The sequence below is a fragment of the Sitodiplosis mosellana genome, unplaced genomic scaffold (genome assembly GCF_009176505.1).
Source record: "Sitodiplosis mosellana isolate CC-2019 unplaced genomic scaffold, AAFC_SMos_1.0 Smas_scaffold_6167, whole genome shotgun sequence".
Classification (NCBI taxonomy): Eukaryota; Metazoa; Arthropoda; class Insecta; order Diptera; family Cecidomyiidae; genus Sitodiplosis; species Sitodiplosis mosellana.
Window position 1 is genome coordinate 4,926,618 of NW_022601408.1, and position 20,079 is coordinate 4,946,696.

Sequence of the window (20,079 nt, forward strand, 5' to 3'; positions counted from 1 at the left end):
GAACTGTAAAAAAAAAAACATTTGTCAGGAGCGAGATTCGAACTCGCGCTCTTTCGAACTGGTGCCTAAAACCAGCGCCTTAACCGCTCGGCCATCCTGACCTATGAGTGTCGTGCATGAAAATGGTGTATTTTTCGAGTGGACCGAAGACACAAACACATAAACAAGCAAATCAGCCATCCCGCGCTGGTTTTAGGATGAATCATTCGCGAAAACACCAGTTCGAAAGACTGCGAGTTCGAATCTCGCTCCTGACAAATGTTTTTTTACACTCCCCAAATGCGAACGGGTTTGAAAAAAATTATGAAATTAAAATATATCAACTTCAGCAAATGATAAATATTTTTTTGCAGATGCTCATTTGAAGAAATATCAGTGAAAAAAAATGTGTTGTCTCGAGACTCAAACTTCAGTTCATCAGAAACGCTACTATTCAATACAAGACAGAACAACTTCACAATGACTTTTTACTATGGTGGCTGGTCAACAATGGAGAAATGTAATTCAACGAAAACTTGCCTTTCACGCGCCTTCGAGCCAGTCTTTTAGTCAGTCACAAAACACTTCCCCCCTAAAACCATAAGCAACATTGAAATTTGAAAGTTTATTCAAGTAGAGCGCTCAAGAACAATTTCTTACGTGGTTTGTAGCCTCGTGCTGAATGGAAATTATGCATATTTCCTAATTATGATATTCATTGAATGCCATCCATCCGACTCTTTGTGTGCTAGATATCTGTGTCAAAAAAAGATGACGACAAAACACTAAATCAGAGTTATTTAATTTTTATGGAAAAAAAACTTGTTTTCGAAAAGTAACCAGATTTGAACATCATATTTGTCTTTCGAGGTCAAGAAAACCGAAAGTTAAATAATCCATACCACACGTAAAACCACTTTCATTTTCTACGTGAATCCAGTTTTGCGAACTATTGTGATCGAAATTATAATAACAGTTGATTACTATTTAAATGTTGCTGTCGGCAAAATTCATATGTATGTGTACGTATTCCATGATTGCTATTCTTTGTCTAGCTGCTGGCAGTCACAATGCTAGCATTGCTCGGACATGTTTGTGTATGTGAGTGTGGCTTAAAAAAATACCATTCCATTCCACTTGATTATGACTTGAACGCATCCCTTCTCTGTGACCGGCTCTGTAGCTGTAGCTGTGTCTGTATTTGTAACTGGCGCGCGATTGTGGCGACAACGACTTTCCGATATTCGTAGTCGAAAATGTCAAACGATATGTCATTTTTAAACAAAACACACGTATTCTACGCCGGAGACTACATACAGTTTGGCAATGTGTTGTGTAGAAGGAATTAAAAACCGAATGAAACAGATGTAAAAAATATAAACGAAACCAGTCGGCCGCATAGAGTACAACAACCACGTATACAACCATACACGTTTGCGAGAAAGAAAAAAACAAGATACACCACTGAAAGAATAGTCAATGATTTTTTTTTATAAACATTCACACACTTTTTCACATCTTTTTAAATGATAAAGTATCGAGTGTTATTTTATATCAAACAGTTTACACTTTCACTTGGTGTTGGATGGATGTTAGAAAATCGCTAGCTTCTGTTAACGCTTAACTAACTGTGTTCAGTGGTGATTAATTTGGTGTAATTGTTTTTCTCTACAAATTCATTAAACCGACTAGACAATTAATTGTTCGACACCAACAACGACGAAATTTTGCTATCCATCAATATGACTGCAATTGAAACACTTCGTAAACACCTGGAAAAATATGGACAAGAGCATTTAATTAAATTTTGGGACGAGATTGACGACGAGCAGCGACGTCAATTGAAGCAAGAAATCGACGAACTGAACTTCAGTGAACTGCAATCATTTTTTGAACGTGTCACTAAATCGAATGAAAGTGAAAATGAGGAAAAGTTGGACGATAAATTGCAGCCTATTGAAGAATCACAATTCCTTTCGATTCGACGAACTTCGCCATTTTTAATTAAGAAATATGAAATGGAAGGGCTATCGCACATTGCCGCAGGTCATGTAGGCGTTTTGCTAATGGCTGGTGGCCAAGGTACTCGATTGGGTTTCTCACATCCAAAAGGAATGTATGATGTTGGTTTACCATCCAAGAAAAGTCTTTTCCAAATACAAGCCGAACGAATCCGAACTCTGCAGCGTCTCGCAACGCAGCAAACCGGCAAAACTGACGGCCGCATCACCTGGTACATAATGACCAGCGAACACACAATGGAGCCAACGAAAGCATTTTTTGAGCAACACAACTACTTTGGATTAAATGCTAGCGATGTGATTATGTTCGAGCAGGGCAGTTTGCCCTGTTTCGGTTTTGATGGCAAAATTTTATTGAATGAAAAGCATGTTATTTCAAAGGCACCAGATGGGAATGGCGGTATTTACCGTGCCTTAAAGTCTCAAGGTATTTTAAATGATATGGAGCGTCGAGGAGTTTTATATTTGCATGCACATAGTGTAGACAATATTTTGATAAAGGTTGCTGATCCAGTATTCATCGGTTACTGTGTGCAACAGGAAGCCGATTGTGCGGCCAAGGTTGTTGAGAAATCACAGCCCAACGAAGCAGTGGGAGTTATTTGTGTTGTAGATGGTAAATATCAAGTCGTTGAATATAGCGAAATTTCAACAAAAACCTCGGAGCTACGTAATTTAGACGGTCGATTGACATTTAACGCCGGAAATATATGCAATCATTTCTTTAGCACTGAATTCTTAAATAAAATTGGCAATAAATTTGAAAAAAGTTTGAAATTGCACGTTGCCAAAAAGAAGATTCCATTTATCGACAATGCTGGCAAACGGTGCACACCAGAAAAACCGAATGGCATTAAAATAGAAAAATTCGTTTTTGATGTATTTGAATTTGCTGAAAAGTTTGTTGTATTGGCAGTCGAACGTGAAGAAGAGTTTAGCCCATTGAAAAATGCGGACAGTGCGGGGAAAGAATGTGCGACAACTGCCCGCAAAGACATTTATCGATGCCATAAAAAGTTAATCGAAGCAGCTGGTGGAAACGTCGACGGTGATGGTGTTTGCGAAATATCATCACTGCTATCGTATAGCGGTGAAGGACTTAAAGAAATTGTCAATGGACAAACTTTCACCCCTCCAATTTATTTGAAAAGCAATGAAGAGGTGCACAAAACAACCAATGGATACGGACACTAATTCCACTAACACCAACTACTTAATCAAACCTATACAGAATTAAACACGTAAACTTTTTTTTCCACCGATGTTTTTCTCTTCCTTTATTGCATTTGAATTAATTCCCAAATTTATTCGTGCGACCAACATTTTAATGTCAAATCTATCTCGATATCGCAGATAAAAAAACTTATTGAAACATTCTATGATGCGGCCACAAATTGTACATATTTTTTTGTTAGTATCATTTTTGTGACCGTTCTTTTACGAAAAAATTTTAAAAAGATAATAGTAATTAGCATTGAAATTTCCAAGTATTTGAGGACACATATGTTGTATGTATTTGTCATCGTAGTTCTAATTTCTTTGTAACTTCGTGTTACAACTCTGTTTTTTTTTTACTTAAATTTGTATAATATCATTTATTCAATAATATGTTATAAACGAAACGAGTTGTCTTTCCTTTCCATTATTATAAGAGAAGTTGGACTGATTTTGATTAAATAAAAATAATTATTCGTTGTTCACTTTAGCTGCTGAATGGTAAAAAGAATTGTATAAGACTTGCGGTAAGAACTATTCTTAGAATTAATAGAGAATAGTGCTACAAAAGAAACTACGTTTTGTATTTTCTAGTATATGTTCTTGCTATCAACAGACATAATTGGACTAGGGTTTACGTACCGTTTCTCATCGGTCAGCTGAAATTAAACATACATGTACGAAAGTTCAGAAGTATAAAAAATGCTGATCATGTAAATGAATAAAGCATACGCATGTTCTACTCTTTAGCACATTTCGTTACGAGTTAATTATCAGGAATTTGACATAAAGGTAACGTTATGCTTTGTTTGCACAAATTCTTCATTCTGCTTAGTATTCTTGTATCGGTCTTCCGTTTGGTTAGTATATTTCCATCTATCCACCGATCACAACTTATCCGCTTTAATAGAAGATTTTTGCAGTGAAAATGTCACCAAAAAAATTGTTTGCTGTTTTTCTGCTGATTCTTATCAATTGTTCGTTGCATTTAACGTATGGATTAGTTTGTGAAGGCTGCTTGGAATTGGATGAAATAACCTTTGATAAAATATTGGCCAAGTTTTCAACAGTTTTGGTAAAATTCGATATCGCATTTCCATATGGAAAGAAGCATGATGAATATGCTAAATTTGCTAAAGAAATCAACAAAATGAGCTATGACGATCTAATCGTATCCGTAGTTGGAATTAAAAACTACGGTCAAACCACCAACAATAAGTTGGCGGAACGATTTAACGTCAATGATCAATTGCCCGAAATTAAACTGTTCACGAATGGGAACGCTTTGAAGTGGATCGATTTTCCAAAAGGTATTTAATCATCTGATTTGATCGAAGCTTATCTTGATACAATTTAATAAATAAATATGATGATTTTAATTGTGTTCTCTATCAAAATGAAAGTAGACGCAAACATTACAACAGAAAATTTGCAACAGTTTCTTCGGCGAAAATCTAACGTGAAAATTATACTTCCCGAATGCTTAAAACAATTCGATGAATATGCGGCCAAATTCGTGAAAACAGTACAGCTTACGTCGACGACCTTATCAACGTCGACGCCTAAAGGAGCTGAAGCGATCGTGAACGAAGCGAGCCGTGAAGCAACAAAATTAGAAACTAAGCATGTATGTCATTGAATTTCAAATTGCATTGCATTGCAATGCATTGCATTGCCCTTTTGATAATCTTCCAATTTATTTTTCTTTTTTTTTGCTAACGGGGACGGCTCAACTATCTCTTTATACAATACAGCAACAACAAATTGCACAGATCTATTTGCTAATCATGCGGCGCATACTAGAAAGAAATATCAGTTTTATTGGAGCAGAACGATCGCGACTGCAAAAAGTGTTAGATGGAAAAATCAGCGATCAAAAGAGAAAGGAAATCAATCAAAAGTTAAATATACTATCAGCATTCGATGTAATTGAAAGGGCAGAGCCACATACTGAGCTTTGAATTGCGATTTTCACACCCATGCCTATTAGTTTAACTGCTTATGATCAAATGTTTGATGCCTACAATCAAAGCCAATGATACGACCAAATCAAATCAAATCAAATCAAATAATAAAATAATACATAAAATTCACAAAATAAACATCCCAGTTTTTCTACTATTTATAAACTAAAAGTTATAGTTCAAATTGAAACGTTTAGTCACATGAATCGAACTTTATTTGTTTTAAAAATTTCCAATGCATTTCTTCCCATTTTTCTTACTGCTATTTTTCAGGGGAATCAAAGCGGCGAACTGTTGTGGTACGAACGACGATACAGAGAACTATGTGTATAATCAGCGTTTAACGTACACAATATTACCGAATAGTGTGACATGTAACGTGTCAAGAAAAGAAACAGTAATCTACTTGTTTTTGTTTTGTTTTTGCAGTTTAAATGGTCATTTGCGTACTGTTCAGTTGATTGGCATTTGAGTATACGTGAGTACACTCTACACTGTATAGTTTCGTGTAAAGAAGAAAAAAAACTCACACACATAAAACAACTGTTGACTGATCGAAAAATACCGCATGCACTTGTATATTCCAGATAAGAATAAATGACATCAGTATTTGAGCGAAGATTACCCATCTAATAGAGGTTTGAACAGCCGTCGAGTTACATTTGATCGAAAAAGTTACTGTAGAAATGACCTCATTTATTCCAACTGGTAGAATTGATTCAATTTCCAATTGTGCATGTTTGTTTTTGAAATAAAATTATATAAATCAAAGTGTTTACTTATAGATTTTATTTATTATTTATATAGATTATATTATTATAGTGTTGTTTTTCATCATTTTTTAGAACATCAACATAATCGCTTCAATCCATTGAATGGGCAATGGGTTTTGGTTAGTATTATTTGGTTTTGGTTAGTTGGTTTTAAAGTAAATTTTGAGTTTTTTCATTTGTGTATTACGAATATTTTACTTTCAGGTAAGCCCGCATCGTTTACAAAGACCATGGTCAGGCCAGTCAGAGTCCCAGGCACAGATTGACAACATTCCAGACTATGGTATATATACGTATAACATATATGAATTGACACTAGTAACCAATAGATGATAACTGTTTTCTATCGACAGATCCATCCAACCCCCTTTGTCCTGGCAATAAGAGAGGAAACGGAAAGGTGAAATGTAAATACATATCAATAAGAAGTGTATGTCTAATAGTTTGAATCCCTTACAGGTAAACCCAAAGTACGAGTCAACTTTTGTATTTCCGAATGATTTTCCTGCGCTTCTTGAAAACACACCATCCCCGCCACCGAGTGACGATCCTTTATTCCGAATTGGAGAGGCCAAAGGAACCTGTCGTGTTATGTGTTTCCATCCAAAGTTGAATAGAACGCTACCTGTTATGAAACCACTTGAAATCGAACGTGTTATCGACGAGTATGCACTTAATGATATTTCTATTTGCAAAATGGAAAGAAAACTCAGCCGTTTTCACTTATCGTTCTAAATAGACCATCGATGCGATTTGAGGCAACATAATAATCTAAATATTTATTTTTCTATAGGTGGATGAACCAGTTCAAGGAGCTAAGTCCGAAGTATAAATGGGTTCAAGTATTTGAGAATAAAGGTGCTAGCATGGGATGTTCAAATCCTCATCCGCATTGCCAAATTTGGGCCTGTTCATTTCTACCCAATGAGCCGTCAATCAAAGACATCAATTTGAAAAACTATTATGCAAAGTATGGGCGATCTTTGCTCGACGACTACGTTGAAAAAGAAATAGTTCGTCAAGAACGTGTTGTTATCGAAAACAAGGACTGGTTGGTGGTGGTGCCATATTGGGCTGCATGGCCATTCGAAACGATGCTCATTTCAAGGAACAAACTTAAACGCATGGATGAAATCGATGACGCACAGAAGAAAAGTCTCGCCATTGTTATCAAGCAACTGACGACTAAATATGATAATTTGTTCAAATGCTCATTTCCTTATTCAATGGGATTCCACGGTATGGAAAAAGAAAACTTCTTAAATACATTCAAACTGATGTCAATAATATAATTTTAGGTGCACCAACTGGACCATCAGCAGCCAACGAAGATAATTCTCATTGGACATTGCATGCTATATACTATCCGCCCCTTCTTAGGTACTCAACAATTATATTCTTTTTGGGAATCATTTGTTTGTAATTAAATTTTCCACCTAGATCGGCTTCTGTACGAAAATTCATGGTTGGTTTCGAATTGTTGTGCCAAACACAACGCGATTTAACAAGCGAGCAGGCAGCTCAACGTCTGCGCGAAATGGACCAAAATATTCATTTCTCGATCAATCAAACGATTTAAAACTACAAAAGGCCAAACAAGAAATAAAAGGAAAAAAAAACTTAGTAAATTCAGTAAATACGTATGAGCATGAATGGCAAATTCTTTTTTTTAATTGTTATATCATACACAATTATACATCATACATAAATATTATCTTCGGCTTTTTTGTCGACTTTCAATCATTTGGAATTCTCTAAGTAAATATGCAATACTGTATCGAAGACGATGAAACATAGCGATTGGTATCTCAAAGGTTTTGTATTCACCATTTTGTAACATCATATGAAAAACGATTATTGGCTGTGCGATTCGCTCAACACCACTGGAATGAAAAAAAAAGAGAACAAACACAAATAATTTCAATGATTCATGCAGAATTATTTTCAGTTTTCAGCGACTACCTGTCAACTAATGAAATATTGATACACCATTGAAAGCGTTTCGGTGGAGATCGCATACTTTTAACATCACAATAGTTTAGCGTTAGAGAGTCTCTATAGTTCAATAATACTTTGGTGAAGTCTCCAATGCATTCGTCGTTGAAACCCATCTGTTTTAATCCTTCACGAAGATCCTCTTCACGAACACTACCCTTTGGCGTTCTCAGAAATATTTGCATTATCTGTAAAATGACAGAAAACAATTCGCGAAAATTTTCCGGTATCTCAATTCCAGTTTGGGAGAGTTTTGTAAGTGCCAGATCAAGGATTTCGGGCGCACATACTCGACTCTCTATATAATGTACAGAAACTATGTGAAAAAATTGAAATAGAAAAAAGATTGAAATCAGTGTGCGACAAAAACTTTGATAGTTGATTAAAACTCTTTGCATTACCTTGGATTAGCACACGTAAAACTGGTCTCGTTAGCTGTGGCACAAAAACTTCATAGTTTGCTAGTCCTTTCAAACTTCCTTTTAGTAGCTCCGTTCGCACAGACATTTCACCAACTTTTTATTTGAAATTATTGTAATTGGTATAAACTCTGTTTCTAGGTCACAAAGATGGGAAAAAATGATGAATTAAATTGTTTATTTTCTTTGGGTAAGACGTAAGTTTGACAGTTCAAATAGACAGTAAACTGTTCTTGTTTTAATGTGTATATTTTGACAGTTCAATTTATGTCGAAGCAACTTGTTCGAAAGTATAAACAAATAAAAAACAAAAATGGATTCGGATCAAATAGTCAATTTTTTAAATTCCAAATTTGATACAAAAATAAAGTGTTCGTGTGCCGTAGAGGATTTTTATTCGATAGAAAATCTCATATCAAATGATGAACAGAAATGTGATCGTGGTTTCATGGCATTTAGAGTGGTCAAGCCGCCAGTCTCCTTAGAATTTCAACTTTGCTGTTGTATTGAATTGGTTTCGATCAAAATTTGGCCCCAAATCGATTCACTGAAATCGACTGGCTTTGAAATATTTGTCAACAGTGATAGAGTACCAGAATATTGTAAAATTGGCAGCCATTTCAATTTGCAAGAAAACTGCATTCAATTCATAAATGATTCAATCAATAATGGCCAGTACAACCACGAAAACAGCAGCAGTCGTGACGAGCATTTTGCTGTGGTATCTTTCTTCCCATCAACAAAAAATAAACTGCGAAGAGTGAAGAATATAAAATGTGTTATAAAACAAACCGCACGTTGCGTCCCGGTCATCAAACGACTCGAAGTTTGGGGTAAAATTTCGAAATTTGCGACGGATCAACAGAAAGAAAAGATTCATCAAATAATTAGAAAAGAGATTGAGCAAGTCGAATGCGTGGAAACAGAGAAAACTCGTATAAATGGTGATAGCAGTAACCTAACAATAAACCGAGAGCTCAACGAAGACTCAGCAATTCCTGAACCTTTCTTGGACACAATCACATTTGAGATAATGGCACTGCCGATGGTCCTACCTTCTGGAAAAATAATCGACAATTCAACGCTTCTGAAACACATCGAACAAGGGGAGAAATGGGGTCGTGTTCCATCAGATCCATTTACTGGTCAACCGTTTACCGATTCCAGAAAACCAGTGCTAAACGTTCACCTGAAAGCGCAAATCGACTCGTTCCTGCTGAAAAACTGTAGCATGCAATCTGTTGCAACACTGCCGAGAACTATTGGCTCGATAACAAAACGGCGAACAGAACAAAGCGAATATACTCTTCCTCCTAAAAAATGCCATCAAAACGATACTATTGAAACACCACTATTGCCTTCACTATCATCATCGTCATCGTCATCGTCATCTTCATTTTCATCTTCATCTTCATCTTCATCAACAGCAACAGCATCCACTTTTCGATCATCAACTTTAGAAGTGAAAAGCCAGAGTATGGATGAAGCCATTAGAGGTGTATTGAAAATAGGAAAATATACTTCGAATGTTCCAACAGAAAATAATTTGAATATTAAAAAATGTTTTCAATGTGTAGAGCTGGTTAGCAATAATTTATATACAATAACAATTTGTTCGCATTTGATTTGTAGAAATTGTTTAGTTGAGAAGAACATTAGCATATGTAAATGCGGTAGAGGATTTAGCAATATTGATGTGAATAAGTATCATCATAAAATAATTTTATGATTAAAACCAGCGAAAGAGAAATGGTTTTGTTGTCGTTTAATTAATTTAACAGTTTATAAAATTGTCTTATGTCAGCCAAACGAAATTTAATGAAGAAATCTGTAATTCAAGTAAATTTATGGTTTTTATTTTCAAATCAATTCTTAAGTATACGTGTTATGAATACTTTGACAGAAAGATAATGGATGATTATGGCGATTACAACGCCTCGAAGCGGATATAGCTAAAAGTCAACTGTTTTGACATAAGCATGCCAGAAGAAAAAAAAATAACAACATCTAAGGCAGTATCAGAGTTGTATTTCGGCACGGAAAGTCTTCGTTTCGATTTTAAATATGTCGATTCAACTGTTTAGGAATTTGTTCCAGAAACAAGGTTCGTGTATAACAACCAACGTGAAACTTCTTTACGCTGAACTAAATGTGAATTATGTTTGTCGTTTTGTACCATGTGTTTTTAGGTTACATTCAACGAATGGTTTGTACAACAAATAACAGACTGAGTTATTCAAGTACATCACAAGCCGATGCATCGGTTGATGAAGATGAGCCAATTGCTATCAAAAATCCATACAAACGTGAAAATCGTCAGTGCCTTCTGTGCAAGTTGAACATTACACCCGATTACAAAAATGCCCGTTTATTGTCGCAATTCCAAAGTACGTACACTGGACGAATTTACGGTCGGCACATTACTGGTCTCTGCAAAACGAAACAAACACAAGTTGAGAGTGCGATACAACGTTCACAGGCATGCGGATTTATGCCACTGTATCACAAGGCACCCGAATTTTTCAATGATCCCAAATTGTACGATCCAGAGAAGCCAATTCGACCACACCCACATTAGAAGAATCAATGTTACCAATATAGTCGACAATTAAATACCAAATTTAATAAAATGTTATCAAAAGCCTTTTATTCTTAGTTCTCATACTCAAAAATATCAATGGGTATGTTAAGATGTGTTTGAATCTGTTCGATCTCCTGCTCCGGTAGAATTTCCTGTTGTAGCGCCTTCAGAGCATCTTTGCCTCCATTGCACCACAATTGGATCAGTCGCAATAGTTCCTTTTTGTCAGTTTGGTATTTCCTATACTTGTCCAAGCGTGCCTTCATTTGCGAAATTTCCGCTTTGAGCTGTTCATATGGAATTGTTTGCGTTTCGCTGATTGAATCGTTCATTTCTTTTGGAAGGATGTTTACATCTAACTTATCCATAGACACTTTTCGATGCTTTTTCGGAGTAGCTAATGAGTAATTGTCAGTATTTGTTTGTGATGAAGGGCTAGAGACTGTATTGACTTTTGGTGTTGTTTGCGAATTGGCATCTTGTTGATTTGGACGTTTTGCTGGTGGTGTTGCGATTGTTCTTCGAATCATACGGCCCATTCCAAGCGTTCGACGAGGTGTTTGAACGTTTATTTTGTTTGGATCAATTTCTCTGTCCATCTTTTTTATATCATGACTTCTCGTACATTCGTGAAATGTTTTCACTGGATACAAAGTGAGGTTAGATCAACGGTGACAGTTCATATATTTACTGCCATTTACATTGCTAAGTGTCACATCTTGAACGAAGTTTGGGTTATGCGAATTACTTGTGCAAATTGTGTTTGTAAACAAAGCGGTAGTTTAGAGAAATTTATGGGGGTAAAATTGGCCGCCTAGCAAAAATGAACGCTTCGCGGTCATCGTCGAAAAATCAAAGTACAACGAATGAAAATGTAGCAGAATTGAGTGAATTAAATTTATCGTTTGATGAGTCGGTCCTTCAGCTTATAGACGAACCATTCGAATCGAAAGTAAATTCGGAATCGAAGCTGCGTACCGACTTCAAATACAATGGCTTCGACTCCAGCTTGGGTGGAACTTTTATATACCCCACTAACTATCCCGTTCGTCAGTATCAACTCCACATATCCCGTGTTTCGTTTTTCAAAAATACTCTTGTGAGTTGATTGCAATTGTTTTGCATTTGTGTTTGTTTTGATAGTTGTTTATTTCAACAGCGATATGAATGCCCATTTACTTCTTTCGTCAAATATAAATTTTATTCTTTCTAGGTGTGTCTGCCGACAGGATTGGGTAAAACATTCATCGCATCGGTTGTTATGTATAACATATTTCGATGGTATCCCAAAGGGAAAATAATTTTCATGGCACCTACACGTCCACTGGTCGCACAACAAATCCAGGCTTGCTATCAAATCATGGGATTTCCCAAAGAAGAAACAATCGAACTGACCGGGCGACAGAATAAAAAAATTCGCGCCTCTGCCTGGACATCGAAACGTGTTTTCTATTGTACCCCGCAAGTTGTTTGGTCCGATATGAATGACAATGAGATCGATTTTCCATTTAATGATATCAAACTGATAGTTGTGGATGAGGCGCACAAGGCAAAAGGCAAATATGCATACACGGAAGTGGTGCAATCGATATGGTCACGCAATAAATTGTTTCGAGTTTTGGCATTATCTGCAACGCCCGGTCGATCCATGAAAGGTAAATTATACTAAAAAAATCCATTAGTCCATAATTCATTTTTTTTACACCTTTTCTGTTTGTTTTGTTTTCCATGATAGATGTGTGCGAAGTCATCCAAAATTTGTTGATCTCAAATGTTGAAGTGCGAAAAGAATCGTCTATTGATGTTGCACCATATGTGTTCAAAAAGAATATTAAAACAATTGTTGTACAGTTAGATGATCAACTCAATCAGACAAAAAAACGCTTATACGATCTTGTCGAGCCATATGTTGAAAGTTTAGTCAAAAATCAAGTGATTGCAGGCCATATCGGTAATTTGACCAAAGCATGGCTTTTATTCGACCGCAATAAGTTTCGTGAAAGCACAGTTACGAACCGGCATCCGGAGCAGACAAAAATCAACGGTTAGTTGAACATTTTCAAAATTTGTAATTGTGATTCACCATTTTCATTTGTTTTGGCAGGTGACTTTAGCGTGTGCATTAGCATGTATCATGCAATCGAATTACTAGAGCGACATGGCATGCGAGTCTTCCTGAATTATTTCAACGATACGAATTCAGATAGCAGCGCTGAAGAGAAATTCTTTGTCATGAAAGATTCAAAAATCAAAAACTTCATCAACGAAATTCGGTCGAATTCTGGAATAACACCATTCACTGATCAAGATATGTCATTTCATGGGAATACATCCGACATCACTGATTTGGAACCTGTCAATTACGGTCATCCGAAATTTGAAATTCTACAAAAATGTTTGCTAGACCATTTTCAGGTAAGTTTGTTTCATTTTGCAGCCTAACTGAATATTCGTGAACTTGCATTTTTTTTCCTTCTGAATTTTCACAGGAAAACTCCGACACAAAGACGGACACAAAAGCCTTAGTATTTTGTGAATATCGTGAATCAGTATTTCTTATCAATCGAATGCTTCTATCCAATCGACCTTTGATTAAACCGAAAGTTTTTGTTGGTACTTATAACCTAATCTCATATGAAACATAGTACATTTATGAAAACTGACATTGCTTTAACTTTTTACATGAATAGGTCAGGGATCATCGCATAACCGAACAATCACGCAAAAAGAACAAATCGTAATCATGAATGATTTTCGTAGCGGAAAATGCAATACGTTGATTGCTACGTGTGTCGCGGAAGAAGGTATCGATGTAGGCGAAGTAGATTTCATTGTCTGCTTTGATGTAAATAATAAAAATCCTATAAGATTTGTACAACGGATAGGTCGAACTGGAAGAAAGCGACAAGGAAAGGTAAATTATAACATTTTCAAAAAAATTTCATTAGTCATTTTCACACCTTTTCTATTTGTTTTGTCAGGTGACAATGCTCGTTACGGAAGGGAAAGAGCAACAAATGTTAAAAGATATTCTTGTAACTAAAGATGGTATCAATCAAAGAATTGGGAAGAGTAATGAAGTAAAAAATATGCTATATAAAGACTGTCCACGTCTCGTTCCTCCCGAATTCAATCCACAATGTGTTGAAACTTTCATTGATATTGCAAGACAGGAAGCTACCACCGAAAAAACAAACGCAAAGAAGGGAACAAAGGACAGTAAGAAGAAAAAAAAATCACCCAAACCGGTAGGATTTTCATTCGATCGATTTATATATTTACCCTTGAGCACTTTGGATTCAATTTATCTCTTTTCAGAATATCCAACGAAAAGTGGGCGGTGTTCGGCATTTCTTCGGCAAACCGGTTGAAATTGAAATTGATAAGGAAATTGACGAAAATTTTGATTTGACATCTTACCGAGTCTACAACACATCTACTGACCAGAGAGGAAACCTGATAGAAGATCAACTTGAAATTGACCCTCCAGATTTAACGTTAAACTATAATAACGATGATGTTGAGCAGCTAGTGAGCAGATATCATGATGGGGAAGTGCCTTTGGAAATCAAATTCGAAAAAGTTTATAGGCAAGTAACATTTATGTAATGCTTTCTACCGTTAAATTAAGTAATGCTTTTGCCCACTTCAGTGGTGCATTTGACCATTAATTCACATACAATCCCGTCCGAATCGGATGAAATTCGGGTATCATCCAACTGTACGCTACACTCGAATCACATCCATTTGTGACGGTAATAATGGGTGTGAAAACTGACTGACTGACTGAGAATTATATATGTACAACAGATTTGATCGTTTTCATCTTTGAATCAATTGAGAAATCAGAACCGTTGTGCAACATTTTCAATTGATTCATAATCGTTTTTATATCCTTCTAATTGATTTGTTTTTACCGTTTTTTTCTACTTCCATTGTGACGTTAAAAATGACTGAAACTACACACAAATGCGGGCCTTAATTCGACCGTTTACATACGCTTGGTAATGGATGTATTTGCGTTAACAATTGTTTCTTGGGTATAGCCAGTATTATAATACTAAGAAAAGTCGAGCCAAATGGAATGGATTTTCTGAAAAGTTATCAAAGACTGATTATAACAATCAACATGTGCCAGACATCCTGAAAAAATTTCTTATCAGTTCCTCGGATGAGTCGAATGAAAACCGTGTTTTTAAAACAAATCGTGATTCATGGCGGAGTATTTCAGATGAAAGGAGACTGGAAATTTTCAAATTTATGTCCTTGTTCACACAACAATGCAAACTAAATGCAAGCAAATCAAAGTCATCCCTTTGTAACTCGGCAAATCTGAAGAATGATTCAGAAACTGAACTTCACTTGAACAGTTTGATCGACTCGCAAGTCTCATTTTCGATGCAAATAGAAACTCACCAGTCCAAATATGCTAGTCAAATGAAAGTACCAGTCGAAAAACTTGTATCTCCAATGACACCATTGCAACAAATAGCATCAAGTACTCCACATGAAATTCCAAATCTCAAACGAATTCCCGCCGCTCCAGTACACTCACCAATCGTTAACACTCCACTGGAAAATAAACGGAAGCAAACCCACAAACAGAATCGTCGACGAGATGTAGAAGGTCCAAACTGGTACCTCAAATTCCTGGGCTTGAATACGGTCTACGATTTATTTTCGGATGATGGTGATAGTTCTCTAGAAAATACCAGCCACGCCACCACTAATACGTCTGATGAGCAACAAGCAAAACTCTGTGATACTCTTAATAAATCAGTTTGTGGGAATGAAAATCTCGTTGAAGAAGAAAGTCAGTACACGGTTTCAAGAATATTGAAGATCTGCCAAGATGCTGAAAGAGTAGATGTTAATGAATGTGAAGTCAAACCTTCTGGGTCTACCACAAGACGCCGACGTCTTTATATTGGTAGCATAGATGATCTTTTTCGCGAAGAGGATGACGACGACGATAATGATGATGTTATTATAAATACCCAAGCTGTTGATGTGACACTTTCTGAATCCGATGAAACCGTGAACTATGATGTTGAAGATGCAATGGCGAATCAAAAGGATGTACACCATTCAATCAGTTTATTCAAAGACACAAGCGGAGGTGAACCATCGAATAAATCAACAAACACACTAGCAAAATCGGTTACTGGTGCAAAATCAGATGAACTATTTTCAACTTTCAATGAATCATTGGCAAATATAAGTAAACCTGATGCAGGCAACGTCAACGGTCGAATACCACCGGATACCCGATCTCAACAAGAAGAAAGCATGAAAACAACACCGAAAAAACAGAACAATTCCAATTTGTATGTTTATCACAGTCGATCGCCATCTGTTCTGATTAAATCATCGAGTATCCTTTCAACGAGATTTGATAACAATCAAGCTGATCGATCCTTTTGCAACACAAGCAGAATAAGCAGCAATCGGACCAATAAATCGCCAACATCGCTCAGTTCGAAATTAAGCGTGCTGAATTCTCAATTGGGCTTTAGCAAATATACAGATGATGAGATTCTTGATGAACTCAAAGAAAATTTTTCATCTCCATTTTTTACCTTTTGGTCTCCCGATGCGAATCGCAATCAAAACAAACCATTACAACCTGAAGCTGATTCAAATTGTGAAACCGAATATTCTGGAGACGAGGACTTTACAACATGCCAAACGTCATTGGTATAATTTTACTATTTTTGCATAATGCCTACCTTCATTTTTATTCTAATTACAATTTCTTCATTTAACAGTCAAGAAAAAAAGCATCAGGTGTTAAAAGTCAAGGAAAAAAGAAGCGAAAAGCAAGAAGCAAATTTAACTTTATCGATGATGAAGCGGGAGTTTCGGGAGACGAATCTAGTGACGACGACGACTTTATTAATACGCAATCGCAACACTTCAATGTAACCGAGCAATATGAAGAAGATGATCCATCGGTTGATATGCAAGCCAAATATTTACAGTCAATACGGTGCGTAAACAATTGAGCATTGTATTGTGTATACTCGTACACTTGTTCTTATCTATTTATCCTCTATAAAAAAATAGGAGCCCAGTTGGTCGACGCCGTCATTTCCGTATACCCAGCATTGGCTATCGCAACCCAACAGCAACACAGAATCTTTTCTCGCAATTTGTTGCACCAGATCAATCCAGATATGAAGAGGTTATTTCATTTTAAATTTACATTGAAATTTCGAATTAAAAATAAATTTCCAACATAATTATACAGGATTCCTTTGTTGTGGGCAGCGACGAAGATGAAGAAGAAGAGGAGGGGAATGAGTCCGATTGCACTGTGATATCTAACGATGTTTCAACAGATTTCGATGAAATCACAATTGCGCCGATCAAATCGAACAAACGAAAATCCGATGAAACCAAACAGTCCAGGGCGAAAAAACGGCTTCGAATTATCGAAATGAGCTCAGACAGTGATTAAATGGCATGTGTCCAATTGAATGGAATTTTTGAAAGTCAAATAGAATCTGCAAATATACGAAGCATATAAGTTTTTGTTATTGTTCTTGTTAACGAAAAAGTTGTTGGAAATTTTGTGAATAAACGACACTCAAACATATCTCTTATGTGTTTTTCTTTCTTTATTGACATTTTCTTTACTTAAATCTATTTGGACTTATCCTAATTGCGGTCGAGAATACACTAGGGTGTTTTTCATAACCGTCATATGATGCATTGAAGAAATCATATCCATATCACGGTAATCTGATGCCATTTTGACATTATTGGCTTTTTTGAATGGTATTTATTCAAAAAATACTTTTATGTTTGGTCAAGTATGGCGCCGACTGCAAACATCCAAGAAATCTGGAAAATTGTCGAAAATCGTAATTTTTTCTCGAATACTACACTGAGAAAAGGCTGGAAGGAAATATTCCAACCCTGCGTTGTAAATGTTGTCATGGCAGATGATTTTGTGAATTGTCCAACCATGGTTGGAATTTGACAAGTGCGGGAATGCTGTCAATATTCCAAGCATGGTTGGACAATTCACAAAATCGTCTGCAATGACAACATTTACAACGCAGGGTTGGAATATTTCCTTCCAACCTTTTCTCAGTGTACAGTATCTCCAAGAAAACCATCAAAATTTTAATTCGACCTGCAACGATTAAATCTATTAAATATTTGCACGCAATTTGATCACACCCTGTAAGAAACCCAGCGAGCAAACATTCACAAAACAGTATGCAATATACTGTTTAAATTTTGGTTTTCTAGCAAATTTCAATAAATGGAGAAAAAAATCATTTACACTGTGAATTATTTCTCCTTTTTCTTCTATTCTTTTTGTAAATACTTACCTCGCCGGTGGTAAGATCGCAACGGACTGCCGCAATAAAGAATCTTATGCCTGGGTCAATTCCCAGCGCAAACACGAACTCTTTTGCCAAATATTTGCGTTTGGTTTCGGCCTCATCTTCATCAGAAAAAAAGGACGGACGGACGAACAAATTCTGCCCAATTGACACCTTTAATCTGTTCGCTGCATTACTTCGACGCCACATAAAATATTGTGCAATACATCCGTATCAATTTTCACGTGTCTGCGCTCTCTGAAAACCTGAACGAGCCTTAATAACCATAACTGAATCTTTCACTGAACAGCACCTCAAATGTGGTTCGATTTTAGCGCAAATTCATAATGTGAATACATCACTTCATAAACAAACCACTTTTGAGGTTATGTCAAGTCCGTGGTTTGTTTATGAAGTTATGTGGTGTATTCACATTATAAATCTGCGCTAAAATCAAACCACATTTGAGGTGCTATTCAGTGACAGATTCAGTTGTGGTTATTAAGGCTCGTTCAGGTTTTCAGAGCTGGAATGTGCACTTTGGAACGACTGCAAAGTTGGTGATTTCTAGACCTCCCATCACGCTTTTTCTGGAAAACGGGAAATTCGTAACAAGAAACCAGGAAGAAACAGGGAAAAAGCGGGGGAAAAGCGGAAAAAACGGGGAAAACGAAAAAAATAACGGGAAAAACGGGAAAACCCGGAAAAACCGTGCCCTGTTTGACTTAACCCTTTGATGCACAATTTTTTGTTTTTGAATCATTTTGATGTATGTTTTGTGCCACGATAAATAGAGAAAGACCTCATACTTAGATTTTTGAAAAATTGCTTTTTTTATGTAGGAACAATTTTTTTGAGTAATCGGCTATCGAAAAACTGCTATAAAATGGGACAACTCAAATCTTGGTCAAAAAACGTATTTTCCACAAATCGAATTTTTTTTCGAATGAAGAATGGTTCCAAAAAATTGTAGATAAATTGTAGAATTCAAATCAATTGTCTGTTCAAATATGTCTGCCCGTTCGTTCGATATCGGGACGAATCTTGAGTTTCATAGCTATAGCGTCTGGAAATGTGATAAAGGGTTAATTTCGATGAAACATTACAGCATATTTGTGTCCGTCAAATAAAATAAACTGTAAATTATAGTAGATTATTGGTGAAAAACGGGAAAATACTATCAAAATTGCCCAAAAACCGGGAAACGGGAACCCGGTTTTCCCCGGCGAGATGAAAAGCCTAGTGATTTCAGGCGGCTCTGGCATTTCTGGCTCTTGCACAGAGTGGATTTTTTCGGAACAGATTCGAATTTTGGCGTAGATTGGCAAAATTCATTTGAAAAAAATTGATATTGCGCTGTATATTTACGAACATGCGCAATGCTTGGAACCAATTGCGTTCTACGAATTCTTTGATGTTGAATGAGTGTGAATCATCTGGGATGTAAAGTGCTCCAACATAATACAGCTCTCTTACCCGTAGTACATTTTTTATACGGTTTGCGCGAAAGGCTACTTGATTATCGGCCATGCATTTGCTTATGTGATTGAAATCTTCAACTATCACCACAAGCGTCGTGCCAGCAGAGCTCGTCTTATGTTTACATTGGAAATACGTGTTATTGTTGTTGTAGCTTCATCGCCGTGTTTATGACCGGCGGGCTTCTGACCGGACACCATAAAAATATCCCATGGTATTCTCTGGTAATAACTCAGTCCATTGTGCTGTGTTGCGTTGCGTTGCGTTGCGTTGCGTTGCGTTGTATGAAATGAAAGAGAAGTGTCGGCTCTGCGTT

General features: G+C 36.4%; 7 protein-coding genes, 1 long non-coding RNA gene and 1 other non-coding gene across 10 annotated transcripts; 6 read left to right on the forward strand and 3 right to left on the reverse strand.

Moving 5' to 3' along the window:
- Positions 1–22: 22 nt before the first annotated feature.
- Trnal-uag (transfer RNA leucine (anticodon UAG)) lies at positions 23–101 on the reverse strand. Its single transcript has one exon. It is a non-coding gene; the product is annotated as a tRNA-Leu (tRNA).
- A 1,074-nt stretch (positions 102–1,175) lies between these two features.
- On the forward strand, positions 1,176–3,622 carry LOC129575740 (UDP-N-acetylhexosamine pyrophosphorylase). Its single transcript, XM_055459717.1, has one exon. It carries the CDS (start codon positions 1,722–1,724, stop codon positions 3,192–3,194), a length of 1,473 nt encoding a protein of 490 aa, XP_055315692.1. The 5' UTR covers positions 1,176–1,721; the 3' UTR covers positions 3,195–3,622.
- Positions 3,623–3,965: 343 nt separating this feature from the next.
- On the forward strand, positions 3,966–5,369 carry LOC129575743 (protein windbeutel). Its single transcript, XM_055459721.1, has 3 exons — positions 3,966–4,525; positions 4,622–4,842; positions 4,970–5,369. Exons 1-3 carry the CDS (start codon positions 4,144–4,146, stop codon positions 5,174–5,176), a joined length of 810 nt encoding a protein of 269 aa, XP_055315696.1. The 5' UTR covers positions 3,966–4,143; the 3' UTR covers positions 5,177–5,369.
- A 163-nt stretch (positions 5,370–5,532) lies between these two features.
- LOC129575742 (probable galactose-1-phosphate uridylyltransferase) lies at positions 5,533–10,210 on the forward strand. The gene is made up of 9 exons (XM_055459720.1): positions 5,533–5,657; positions 5,767–5,887; positions 6,025–6,071; positions 6,157–6,235; positions 6,306–6,352; positions 6,412–6,617; positions 6,746–7,191; positions 7,251–7,332; positions 7,393–10,210. Exons 2-9 carry the CDS (start codon positions 5,866–5,868, stop codon positions 7,529–7,531), a joined length of 1,068 nt encoding a protein of 355 aa, XP_055315695.1. The 5' UTR covers positions 5,533–5,657; positions 5,767–5,865; the 3' UTR covers positions 7,532–10,210.
- Positions 7,581–8,488, reverse strand: LOC129575744 (COMM domain-containing protein 5). Its single transcript, XM_055459722.1, has 3 exons — positions 8,349–8,488; positions 7,915–8,263; positions 7,581–7,835 (listed from the first exon to the last, which is right to left on the reverse strand). Exons 1-3 carry the CDS (start codon positions 8,452–8,454, stop codon positions 7,664–7,666), a joined length of 627 nt encoding a protein of 208 aa, XP_055315697.1. The 5' UTR covers positions 8,455–8,488; the 3' UTR covers positions 7,581–7,663.
- On the forward strand, positions 8,680–10,210 carry LOC129575741 (RING finger protein 37). Its single transcript, XM_055459719.1, has one exon. The coding sequence runs from the start codon at positions 8,680–8,682 to the stop codon at positions 10,093–10,095; it is 1,416 nt and encodes a 471-aa protein (XP_055315694.1). The 3' UTR covers positions 10,096–10,210.
- Positions 10,211–10,312: 102 nt separating this feature from the next.
- LOC129575745 (28S ribosomal protein S18c, mitochondrial) lies at positions 10,313–11,007 on the forward strand. Its single transcript, XM_055459723.1, has 2 exons — positions 10,313–10,470; positions 10,556–11,007. The coding sequence occupies exons 1-2, from the start codon at positions 10,431–10,433 to the stop codon at positions 10,942–10,944; spliced, it is 429 nt and encodes a 142-aa protein (XP_055315698.1). The 5' UTR covers positions 10,313–10,430; the 3' UTR covers positions 10,945–11,007.
- Positions 11,008–11,240: 233 nt separating this feature from the next.
- LOC129575739 (uncharacterized) lies at positions 11,241–17,545 on the forward strand. 2 transcript variants are annotated; one of them, XM_055459715.1, is made up of 12 exons: positions 11,241–12,046; positions 12,161–12,602; positions 12,683–12,991; positions 13,052–13,362; positions 13,437–13,560; positions 13,638–13,861; positions 13,929–14,195; positions 14,266–14,537; positions 14,994–16,644; positions 16,716–16,936; positions 17,014–17,131; positions 17,198–17,545. In XM_055459715.1, the coding sequence occupies exons 1-12, from the start codon at positions 11,771–11,773 to the stop codon at positions 17,405–17,407; spliced, it is 4,425 nt and encodes a 1,474-aa protein (XP_055315690.1). In that variant the 5' UTR covers positions 11,241–11,770; the 3' UTR covers positions 17,408–17,545. The 2 variants fall into 2 exon arrangements, with proteins under 2 accessions (XP_055315690.1, XP_055315691.1); XM_055459716.1 differs by having other exon boundaries at positions 11,652–12,046; positions 14,266–14,541; positions 14,998–16,644.
- Positions 17,546–17,549: 4 nt separating this feature from the next.
- LOC129575746 (uncharacterized) lies at positions 17,550–18,490 on the reverse strand. Its single transcript, XR_008688824.1, has 2 exons — positions 18,291–18,490; positions 17,550–17,793 (listed from the first exon to the last, which is right to left on the reverse strand). It is a non-coding gene; the product is annotated as an uncharacterized LOC129575746 (long non-coding RNA).
- Positions 18,491–20,079: the final 1,589 nt, after the last annotated feature.